We start from the raw sequence: 12,267 nt of genomic DNA, 5'->3' as shown, positions 1-12,267 counted from the left end.
TTTAGTAGAGACGGGGTTTCACCATGTTGACCAGGATGGTCTCGATCCGTTGACCTTGTGATCCACCCGCCTCGGCCTCCCAAAGTGCTGGGATTACAGGCGTGAGCCGCCGCGCCAGGTCCTTCAGCGATTTTCCTTCATCTATTTTCTGCCTTGCATGTAGAATCCAAGTCCCACAGGTAATATGACAGGACTCCCCCTTGTTCGAAAGTCGTCTTGACCGTCACACTGCCCACTCTAGCTTGATCTCCTCTCTCAAACCATCACCAGCACGCAGAATACTTACCAACGACCCGATCTCCTTTCTTCACTCCCATTTTCCTCATTGCTGCTGCCAGCAAAGCCACGTCTCTCCTCAGCTCTTCAAAGGTCACCTTCACAATTTCCTCTTTACCTTCCCCTGGAAGAAAAAAAGGGTAAATTGTACACAGGCCACCGTAAAAAGAAAGTTTGCAAGCCATAGACACTGACTGAAAAATCCCACCTGTTTTAATGCAGGTTATTAACCCACACCCAGGGCAAACAGACGCAGGGAACACAAGCCAAGATACAGGTCAACTCAACTTCGCGCAGAGGAAAGGCTGTGTGGGAGTCAGCCGAGGAAACGCACTAACAACATGTGCAGCGAAAAGATTCTCCACTCGGCGGGGTGCAGTGGCTCACGCCTATGATCTCAGCACTTTGGGAGGCTGAGGAGGAAGGACTGCTTGAGCCCAGGAGTTCAAGACAAGCCCAGGCAACAGAGGGAGACCTCCATCTCTACCAAAAATGTAAAAATGAGCCAGGCATGATGGCACGCCTCTGTAGACCCAGCTACTCAGGAGGCTGAGGTGGGAGGATGACATGAGCCGTGATCACAGCACTGACCTCCAGCCTGGGCGAGAGCAAGAACCTGTCTCAAAATAAATTTTTAAAAAATAAGATTTTCTACTGAGAATGCTTTTATTAACTGAAGAATCCTTCGATTATAATTGCAGGGGGTTTTTTAATTTTGAAATAATTACAGACTCACAAGAAACTGCAAAGAAAGTACAGAGAGGTTCCATGTCCCCCTCACCCAGCTTCCCTGGTGGTTACATCCTCCATAACTACAGTACACCAGCAACGTCAGGAAACAACATTCATGTGTGTGGTTCCACAAAACACGTGGATGCAGCTTGCCTGTGGGTGCAATGTGCATATGTGTGGCTTCCCGAAACAGACGTGGAGGCAACACGTATGTGCGTGGTTCCAGGAAAGAGACGTGGATGCAACGTGCATGTGTCCTCACTGCAATTTGATGAGTGACCACCCAGCTAAGCCACTGCTGGATTTGTAACCCACAGAAACTGGGAGGTAAGAAATGTCTGTTCTAAGCTATGGCTTTCAGGTAATCTGTGACATGAAAAAATAACCAATACAAGTAAGACTCAGAGTCGCGAAGGTACAGGAAAATGGTCTGAAGATCATTTCTACAGTACAGAAGTTATCCTGTGACCATTACTCTTGATGCAAAAATTTTGCTCCTGATTGATCATCGCTTTTCTTTCCTTTTTTTTTTTTTTTTTTTGAGATGGAGTCTCACTCTTTCACCAGGCTGGAGTACAGTGGTATGATCTCAGCTCACTGCAACCTCTGCCTCCCATGTTCAAGTGATTCTCCTGCCTCAGCCTCCCAAGTAGCTGGGACTACACCTAGCTAATTTTTTTTTTTTTTTTTTTTGCATTTTTAGTAGAGACAGGGTTTCACCATGTTGGCCAGGATGGTCTTGATCTCTTGACCTCATGATCCACCCACCTGAGCCTCCCAAAGTGCTGAAATTACAGGCGTGAGCCATCGCACCCGACTGAGCATCACTTTTCAATTCTATAACATGAATTATTTCTTTTCCAACGTGAATAAACATCCTGATTTCCCTTTGGCATACATCTGGCTTTTTCCAGCCAGATGTTATAGTTCACACCTGTAATCCCAGCACTTTGAGAGGCTGAGATGGGAGGAGCGCTTGAACCCAGGAGTTCGAGACCAGCCTAGGTAACATAAGGAGGACCCCATCTCTTAAAAAAAGAAAAATTTAAATAGCCAGCCATGGTGGCACATGCCTGTTACTTGGGAGGCTGAAGTGGTAGAATCACTTGAACCCAGGTCAAGTGTGCAGTGAGTCATGACTGCACCACTGCACTCCAGTCTGGGCAACAGATCAAGACCCTGTCTCAAAAAAAAAAAAAAAGAATCAGGCTGGGAATGGTGGCTCACACGTGTAATCTCAGCACTTTGGGAAGCCGAGGCAGGTGGATCACTTGAGGTCAGGAGTTCAACACCAGCCTGGCCAATATGGTGGAACCCCGTCTCTAATAAAAACACAAAATGACTAGGGCATGGTGGCACATGCCTGTAATTCCAGCTACTCAGGAAGCTGAGGCAGGAGAATATCTTCAGCCCAGGAGGCAGAGGCTGCAGTAAGCAGAGATCATACCATTACATTCCAGCCTGAGCAACAAGAGTGAAACTGCATCTCAAAAAAAAAAAAAATCATTTTTTGTTCCTATCTGCCTAGAGTTGTAAGAGTTTCCCCTTCATCCTTTCCTAGTTGCCCTGGGGCAGCCTTTTCCTTACCTCTCCCACACTCCCAGCCCAGGTAACTTTCTATCTTATGAAAATACTCGTAAACCTAATAGCTACTCTTCACGAACGAAATGTGCTGCGCAGGCAGCTGTTCTAACCATCTCAACACCGATGCTAATGCATGTTGTTTGCTCCACTCGCTGGAGCGTGAAGGCAACTGTGCACATATATAAATATATTTTTTAAGTAGGGCATTGCATGACTTTGACGGGGATCATCCATAGGAGAGATGAGTTCTGCGGAGAATGCCTGAGTGAGCGTAGAGCAGAGCATGAACACCTGCACGCAGCTGGGTACATAAGTCAGGAAAACATGCAGAAAACAAAACACAATGATCTTAAAGCCCCCAAGCCAATAATCAGCTGCTCAGGTACTGCTTAAGTAAGGGCTCCAGTTTGTAAATTAACTGTGATCACTGGCTGGAGGGTACTTCTTCCCACTGCAAACACAGGAAGGGAAAACTCATTAAAAGGAGGGGCTCTGGTGGGCAAGGTGGCTCACACCTGTAAGCCCAGCACTTTGGAGGCTGAGATGGACAGATCACTGAAGGTCAGGAGTTCGAGACCAGCCTGGTGAACATGGTGAAACCCCAACTCTACTAAAAATACAAAAATTAGCTGAGTGTGGTGGCGCAGGCGTACAACCTTAGCTATTCAGGAGGCTGAGGTGGAAGGATTGTTTGAAACTAGGGAGGTGGAGGTTGTAGTGACCCGTGATCAAGACACTGCACTCCAGCTGGGTGACAGAGCTAGACTCCGTCGCAGAAAGAAAAAAGAAAAAAAAGGAGGGGCTAAAATATTTAAAAGGGAAGAGAAGGTGGGAGTGAAGAGGAGAGAGGTTAAGGTAAAGGGGTGGGGGGTGTGAAACAGACACAGAATTATAACCCTACCGCCTTAACCCACCCTCGAGACAGGGCTGGGTTTAAAAAAATAAAAGGCAACTGGCTGAGCTCAGCCCACACGGTGGTATATAACTGAGAGAGAGAGAGAGAGAGAGAGAGACACCCCACCCAGTTCAGTCTCCACCCAGACACCAGTATTACAAGTTCTGAGAAGACTGGCTGATTTCATCACTAGGACTCAAGTATAGGGCCGGGCGCGGTGGCTCACGCCTGTAATCCCAGCACTTTGGGAGGCGGAGACGGGGAGATCACGAGGTCAAGAGACCGAGACCATCTTGGTCAACATGGTGAGACCCCGTCTTTACTAAAAACACAAAAAAATTAGCTGGGCATGGTGGTGCGTGCCTGTAACCCCAGCTACTCAGGAGGCCGAGGCAGGAGAATTGCCTGAACCCAGGAGGCGGAGGTTGCGGCGAGCCGAGGTCGCGCCATTGCACTCCAGCCTGGGTAACAGGAGCGAAACTCCGTCTCTAAAAAAAACAAAAAGACTCAAGTACATTACTGATTTTTAGTTTCGGGGCTTTGGTTTCTTTAAGAAGATTCACATTTGACAGTTTCTACTTTCCAGGAGAAACCAGGACCTCATGGAGCGTCTGAGACACTGGGTCGAAACACACATATTTAAAGGGACCAGGAAAAGAAAAGAGACACAGCGATCTCATTCTCCGTCACAGGATTACGGAAGAGGTGACTGAGTTGACTGGGTTGCCACCCTAGGGACGTCCCCACATGCATCGCAGTGCCTGGGGCAGGCCAGCCTCATAGGGGCGTCTGAGGGATCAGTAAAACGTGGTCTGTCCACACTGTGGAAGATTATCAGGACACAAAACAAATGAAATACTGATCCATGCTACGGTGTGGATGAACCTTGGTGATACTGTGCTGAGCAAAAGCAACCAGCCACAGAAGGTCACATAGTGTAGAATCGTTATACCACATGACCACACAGGGAAATCCGTGGAAGAACGCAGACAGGTGGGCGCCAGGAGCTGGGGAGGCAGGAGTGGGAGCGACTGCTAACTGGAATGAGGTTTCCTTTCAGAAAATGGAAATGTTCTGGAATTAGAGGTGGTGGCTGCACAACCTCTTGAAAGTGCTAAAAACCACTGAGCTGTGTGCTTTAAAAAGGTATTTCGTATGTGAATTATATGCCAATCGGAAAAAAAGACCTGGCTGGGCATGGTGGCTCATGCCTGTAATCACAGCACTTTTGGAGGTCAAAGTGGGTGGATTGCTTCAGCCCTGGAGATGGAGACCAACCTGGGCAATGAAGTGGTCAAACTTCATTTCTACAAAAAAAACTTTAAAAAAAAAACTAGCCTGGCCAGGCACGGTGGCTGACACTTATAATCCCAGCACTTTGGGAGGCCAACATAGGCGGATCACAAGGTCAAGAGTTCAAGACCAGCCTGACCAACACAGTGAAACCCATCTCTACAAAACACATAAATATTAGCTGGGCATGGTGGTGCACGCCTGTAGTCCCAGCTACTTGGGAGGCTGAGGCAGGAGAATCACCTGAACACAGGAGGCAGAGGTTGCAGTGAGCCAAGATTGCACTACCGCACTCCAGCCTGGGTGACAAAGCAAGATTCCGTCTCAAAGAAAAAAATTAGCCAGACACAGTAGTGCATGCCTGTGGTCCCAGCTATTCAAGAGGCTGAGATGGGAGGATCACTTGAGCCTGGGAAGTCAAGACTGCAGTGAGCCGCAATCATGCCACTGCACTCCAGCCTGGGCAACAGAGTGAGATCCTGTCTCAAAAAAAGAAAAGGAAAAGAAAAGTCTTTAACTCCTACCACTCCCCTTCCCAGAGCCCGGGCCACAGAGTCTCCCACCTGGGTCTGCCTCAGACTCATGTCTGAAGATTCACAGGGACATGCTGTGGGCCTGCCTAGCTACACAGGCAGCATGCTCCCGAAACATGGGTGTAAACCAAGCCTTCTTCTGAAGCAGTGAGGGAATCACCAGCCTTTAAAGAATGTAAAGAAATCCTGGAGGAGCGTCCTCACTGATCCATCTTTATGAAGCTGGGACTTACTATCATGATTTTCCTGAAAGCCAGGTATCACCGTGGACACTTCCACGTGTCCCAGAATCTTGCCTCTGAGCCACCTCCACCACTGCCAGAGGGTAACACTGGGATGCAGAGATGGAGCAGCCTCCTAAGTCTCCTTTCCCATGATGCAACCCCTTCCCGTTCTCCACCAGCAGCCAGGTCACCATGGAAGAGGACGGCCCACTGCCTCTCACACACTGCACGCTCCTGGACCCACCACCGAGGCCCCCAGCTCAGCCTTCCTGGCTGTTCCCCACAGCCCTAGAGCTTCCTCCAGCCCAAGGCCTTCTCTGGCTGTTCCCTGTGCCTGGGAACGTGACTTTCACAGAAGTAGGGGGAGGAGATCCCAGGTACAGGGGACGGCTAGAGGAAGGCTTCTCCTTTTTCTTCTTCAAGTTCCTGCTCAGATCTCATCTCCTCCAAACAGGCTTTCCCTGGCAACGCTGTCTAAAACACTGCACCCCACCCCATCATCCCTTTCCCATCACGATGCTGTACTTATTCTTCCAAGCACTAAGCGCTATCTGGAACTTTTTTCCAGGTTTTCTTACTTATTGTTAAACCGCCACGCTTTCCCCTCAGAATGTCACCCCGCCCCCCAGAGCAGGGAGTCTTCTTGCACAGAGGAGGCATTTGATATACATCTGAGGAATGAGAGGATGAACAGGCAGGTGGGCACGCAACGGGGAAGGGAGAGCCAGTTGGAGCCCTGTCCCCAGGCCACCCATCTACTCCACCCTGACTATATCAAGGCTGGGAACCAAGGAAAGGAGAATGGAACACTGAACAGCCCAGCTGGTACATCAGTACTTTGCTCCATGACTTCACCAGCAATGCGCATTAGAAATGACCATAGGAGGCCAGGTGCGGTAGCTCACACCTGTAATCCCAGCACTTTGGGAGGTCAAGGTGGGTGGATCATGAGGTCAGGAGTTCAAGACCAGCTTGGCTAAGATGGCGAAACCCCATCTCTACTAAAAATACAAAAAATTAGCCGGGCGTGGTAGCAGGCACCTGTAACCCCAGCTACTTGGGAGGCTGAGACAGAGAATTGTTTGAACCCAGGAGGCAGAGGTTGCAGTGAGCCGAGATCGCACCACTGCACTCCCGCCTGGGCAATAGAGCAAGATTCCGTCTCAAAAAAAACAATAATAATATATGGAAGCCTGGGCCCCAGCCCTGGAAGACGTGCTCCAGCAAGTCTTGGGGTGAACTGACTGCTGTGATCTTTAACAACTGCACAAGGGCTCTCGGTCCTTCCCATGATGGCAGAAGGGAGGCCCTGCTCTGCAACCTGGGCGGGGCCCCTCGGGGCCTATTTCCAGTGGTTTGGTTTCTTGTGCTGATCTAGGGAGCAAGTGAAGTTTCTTGGAAATTTAAGAAAATAGAAATTTGCTTTCTGATGAGTATTTTGCACCACAGTAAATTAATATTTCTCTGGCTTCTAATAAAAATTGCCAACTCAGGCTGGGCATGGGGGCTCACGCCTGTAGTCCCAGCACTTTGGAAGGCCAAGGTGGGTCGACCACTTGAGGTCAGGAGTTCAAGACCAGCCTGGCCAACATGATGAAACCCCAGCTCTACTAAAAATATAAAAATTAGCCAGGCGTGGTGGCAGGCGCCTGTAGTTCCAGCTTACTCAGGAGGGTGAGGCAGGAGAATCACCTGAACCCAGAAACAGAGGTTGCGGCAAACCAAGATCACCGCATTCCAGCCTGGGCGACACTGAAAGACTCCACCTCAAAAAAAAATATATGCCAACACAGACACTCATTTTGGCATTTAATAGAGACTGCCAACTGTCGACTGCTGCTGTGTATGTTGGCCTTATTTCCATGATTAGAATATAACATCCTGGAGGCAGATCATGGCTTCGGTTTATTTTTGAGTCTTACATGGCGAGATGTCTTAGACAAAAATGAGTGGCCAGTAAACTCTTGCTGAACATACAATTTAAAAAATAATGGTGGCTCACGCCTGTAATCCCAGCACTTTCCGAGGCCAAAGCGGGTGGATCACAAGGTCGGAGTTTGAGACCAGCGTGACCAACATGGTGAAATCCCATCTCTACTAAAAAATACCAAAAAAATGTTAGCCGAGCGCGGTGGCACATGCCTATAATCCCAGCTACTCAGGAGGCTGAGGCAGGAAAATTGCTTGAACCTAGGAGGCAGAGGTTGCAGTGAGCCAAGATCGTGCCACACTGCACTCTAGTCTGGGTAACCGAGTGGGACTCCCAGCTCAAAAAAATTAAAAAATAATAAATAATAAATTTTTAGGCCAGGTGTGGTGGCCCACGCCTATAATCCCAGCACTTTGGGAGGCCGAGGCGGGTAGATCACGAAGTCAAGAGATCGAGACCATCCTGGTCAACAAGGTGAAACCCCGTCTCTACTAAAAATACAAAAATTAGAAAAAAAATTTTTTTTTAAAGCTACACAGGGCTGAGTGCAGTGGCTCATGTCTGAAATCCCAGCACTCTGGGAAACCAAAATGGGAGGACTCCTTGAGCCCAAGATTTCAAGACCTGCCAGGGAGCATAGCAAGAGCTGTCTCTATTAAAAGAAAAAAAAAAAAACCCAGGCATGCACAGTGCTGTGTGCTCTAGTCCCAGCTACTCAGGAAGCTGAGGTGGGAGGACTGCTTGAGCCTGGGAGACTGAGGCTGCAGTGAGCCATTCATGATCAGGCCAGTGTGCTCCAGCCTGGGCCACCACTCCCAGCCTCTGTGCCCAGCCTCAACTTTATTTAAAAGGAAAAGCCAGTGGGAAGAGATTCTAGTTACAGCTCCATCACTAACTCTCTGAGTGACACGAGCTGGTTACTGAATACTGAGTGTCTCCATTTTGCCTGTAAAACATGACCACTCACTGACCCTCTCCCCTCTCCAGCAAAAATAAAGTAAACAGAAGTCTTAATTACATCAGAAAGGTGCCAACCTGTGGTTTAAAAATCCTGTCTCTCCAAACATGTGGCACATATGCACCATCTAGAACCTCCACGGGGGAAGCCCCGGGCCTCATCATCGGGACTCACTTGCAACGTAGAGGGCCACTCTGTCGTTCTCTTTGTGCCGCAGGAGGTTTTCTGCATAGTTGAGCCGACTGCCTTTGAACCACTCGGGGACATCTGCGATTCCTTTCGACGTGTCCACAACCTACAGAGAACCACAACAACTGAGACGCGCACATGCCAGACCTGGGCCGCAAGTGAGCTGAACGCGGGTCTGCTGCCCGGGAAGCTGACAACTCACTGGCCCAGAGCATTTTTTTTTTTTTTTTTTTTTGAGATGGAGTTTCGCTCTTGTTACCCAGGCTGGAGTGCAATGGCGCGATCTCGGCTCACCGCAACCTCTGCCTCCTGGGTTCAGGCAATTCTCCTGCCTCAGCCTCCCGAGTAGCTGGGACTACAGGCACGCACCACCATGCCCAGCTAATTTTTTTGTATTTTTAGTAGAGACGGGGTTTCACCATGTTGACCAGGATGGTCTCGATCTCTTGACCTCGTGATCCACCCGCCTCGGCCTCCCAAAGTGCTGGGATTATAGGCGTGAGCCACCGCGCCAGGCCACATTTTTAAATAATTTTATAGACTGAACTCTGAACTGGCCTAAAGGCTAGAAACTGAAAGTAGGAATTAATGCCCAGGGAAAATAACCATCCCAGTAATGTATGCATTCCACAAATATTTATTAAGCACCTACTTAATGAGAGACACTGAAGGCAAAGACGACGTCAGGCTCTGCCCAGGACAGCAAGCTCCGGGGACCACCTGCCCCTTTCCCACAACTTCCGGGAGTTTCAGCCTTTGCTTCCTTCCTTGGGGTCCTGAAACCTTGATTTTTATTGTCAATGTCCCAAAAGATCAACATTTCAAAATGGTTTGCCCCAAAGAGACAATAAATTAGACTTGGAACAAAAGCGCTCCCTGTTCCCAGATACGGATGATTTACAGTGTAAGGAGCTGAAAAGTTTTCTAAACTCCAGGTTACAAAAATAACAAAACTCCTGGCTAGGCACAGCAGCTCATACCTATAATCCCAGCACTCTGGGAGGCCGAGGAGGGCAGATCACCTGAGGTCAGGAGTTTGAGACCAGCCTGACCAACATGGAGAAACCCCATCTCTACCAAAAACACAAAATTAGCCAGGCATGGTGGTGCGTGCCTGTAGTCCCGGCTACTCGGGAGGCTGAGGCAGGAGAATTGCGTGAACCTGGGTGGTAGAGCTTGCAGTGAGCCAAGACTGAGCCACAGTGCTCCAGCCTGGGCAACAAGAGCGAAACTCCATCTCAAAAAAATAAATAAATAACGTAACTCCTAATAGTTTAAAAAACTATGACAATGTAGCCAGGCATGGTGGTTCACACCTATAATCCTAGCATTTTGGCAGGCCAAGGCAGGTGGATCACCTGAGGTCGGGAGTTTGAGGCCAGCCTGGGCAAAATGGCAAAACCCTGTCTCTACTAAAAATACAAAAATTAGCCAGGTGTGGTGACACATGACTGTAATCCCAGCTACTCAGGAGGCTGAGGCAGGAAAATTGCTAGAAACTGGGAGGCAGAGGTTGCAGTGAGCCAAGATGACACCACTGCACTCCAGCCTGGGAGATAGAGCAAGACTCTGTCTCAAAAAAAAAAAAAAAAAAAAAAAGCTGGGCACAGTGGCTTACACCTGTAATCCCAACACTTTGGGAGGCTGAGTGAGGCAGGCAGATCACCTGAGGTCGAAGGTTTGAGACCAGCCTGACCAACATGGAGAAACACTGTTTCTACTAAAAATACAAAATTAGCTGGGCGTGGTAGCGCGTGCCTGTAATTATAGCTACTCAAGAGGCTGGGGCAGGAGAATCATTTGAACCCCGAGGCGGAGGTTGCAGTGAGCTGAAATCATGCCATTGCTCTCCAGCCTGGGCAACAAGAGTGAAACTCCATCTCAAAAAAAAAAAAAAAAAAAAAATCCAGGCACAGTGGCTCACATCTGTAATCCCAGCACTTTGGGAGGCCAAGGTGGGCAGATCACAGGCTCAGGAGTTCAAGACTAGCCTGGCCAACATAGCAAAACCCCATCTCCACTAAAAATACAAAAATTAGCCAGGTGTGGTGGCGCGCACCTGTAGGCCCAACTATTCGGGAGGCTGAGGCGGGAGGATCGCTTGAACCCAGGAGGCAGAAGTTGCAGTGAGCCAAGACCACAACATTGCACTCCATCCTGGGTGACATAGCGAGACTGTCTCAAAAAAAAAAAAAACCTACCACAATGTAAATGTACTTAATATCACTGAAGTGTATGGTTAAAAATAGTTAAGATGGTTACATACATGAAAGTTTATGATGTATGTATTTAACATAATTAAACCTTTTTTGGGGGGGGACAGTGTCTGGCTCTATAGCCCAGGCTGGGTGCAGTGGGGCAATCATAGCTCAATGAGGCCTCGACCTCCTGGGCTCAGCCAATCCTCCCACCTCAGCGTCCTGAGTAGCATGCACCGCCATGCCAGCTAATTGATTTTTTTGGAGACACAGTCTTGCTATGTCGCCCAGCCTGCTCTCAAACTCCTGGGCTCAAGAGATCCTCCTATCTTGGTCTATCAGAGTGCTGGGATTATAGGTATAAGCCACTACACCTAGCCCCAAATATTTTAAAATTAAAAACAAACAAATACGATCACTCAAGTTCCTAGCACAGAGCCTGGGGTCCTCACACGGTGGGCTGCAAAGTTCTCAATGAGTCTGCAAAAATGTCATGCCAGTTCTCTAAGGCAATGACTTTTTCCCAGCCATATGAGATTGTGAAAAGAAGACATAATTCCATATTCCCCAAAATTAGCATTTCACTTTCAAGTGCCACCACAGAAATAAAGAGATCACATGCACAGAAAATCTCTACTTACCTCATCATATGTGCGTGAGAAGATGATTCCACTGAATTTCCAGAACTCTGCCCAGAAGTCTGAATATGACTCAACAGACCAATGGTACAAGTCATCATAATTCTCTAAAAACAAAATAGCTCAGATTAACCTTCAGAGGGAAATCTCAGCAATTCATTAAGATGGACACAGCTCAGGAGCCTCGGGCGTATCCAAGCAAGCCAAATTCATCTGAGAAGAAATGGTCCGGCGGAAGAAGGAGCTTAATTTTTATTGACACACCGGGCGTGGTGGCTCAAGCTTGTAATCCCAGCACTTTGGGAGGCCGAGGCGGGTGGATCACAAGGTCAAGAGATCAAGACCATCCTGGTCAACATGGTGAAACCCTGTCTCTACTAAAAATACAAAAAAATTAGCTGGGCATGGTGGTGCGTGCCTGTAATCCCAGCTACTCAGGAGGCTGAGGCAGGAGAATTGCCTGAACCCAGGAGGCGGAGGTTGCAGTGAGTTGAGATCACGCCATTGCACTCCAGCCTGGGTAACAAGAGGAAACCTCTGTCTCAAAAAAAAAAAAATTTTTTTTATTGACACAAACCCAACACCTCTAGTCTCCAAAAGAACAAAAGCTGAGGCGGTGATTTTTTGAGTCATCTCCAGTGATTTTATATCTTAGCCACCATGCCGAAGAACACAGACTCTGGAGCCCGAATGCCTGGGTTCAAATCCGGGTTCAGCCATTTATTAGCTTTGTGACCTCAGGCAAGTACAAAATGGGGATAATTAACAGCCCCCCTCAAGCCACAGGGCTATTGTGAGGATTTAAATGAGCACATGT

At 48.4% G+C, this 12,267-nt stretch overlaps 1 protein-coding gene across 4 annotated transcripts in view; it reads right to left on the bottom strand.

The window, feature by feature from the left end:
- Nucleotides 1-12,267, bottom strand: part of AACS (acetoacetyl-CoA synthetase) — an 80,249-nt gene that overhangs the window by 59,940 nt on the left and 8,042 nt on the right. For all 4 annotated transcript variants that reach the window (XM_078337719.1, XM_035258157.3, XM_035258160.3 and 1 more), the window contains 3 exons: nucleotides 11,454-11,557; nucleotides 8,600-8,720; nucleotides 287-400 (listed from right to left, as the gene is read on the bottom strand). In XM_078337719.1, coding sequence (XP_078193845.1) covers nucleotides 287-326 — 40 coding nt within the window. In that variant the 5' untranslated portion in view covers nucleotides 327-400; nucleotides 8,600-8,720; nucleotides 11,454-11,557. The remainder of the gene's footprint in view (nucleotides 1-286; nucleotides 401-8,599; nucleotides 8,721-11,453; nucleotides 11,558-12,267) is intronic.

This window comes from Callithrix jacchus, chromosome 9 (assembly GCF_049354715.1).
Source record: "Callithrix jacchus isolate 240 chromosome 9, calJac240_pri, whole genome shotgun sequence".
NCBI lineage: Eukaryota > Metazoa > Chordata > Mammalia > Primates > Cebidae > Callithrix > Callithrix jacchus.
The sequence above is the reverse complement of the archived record's forward strand: the minus strand, read 5'-3'. Positions and strand labels throughout refer to the sequence as shown.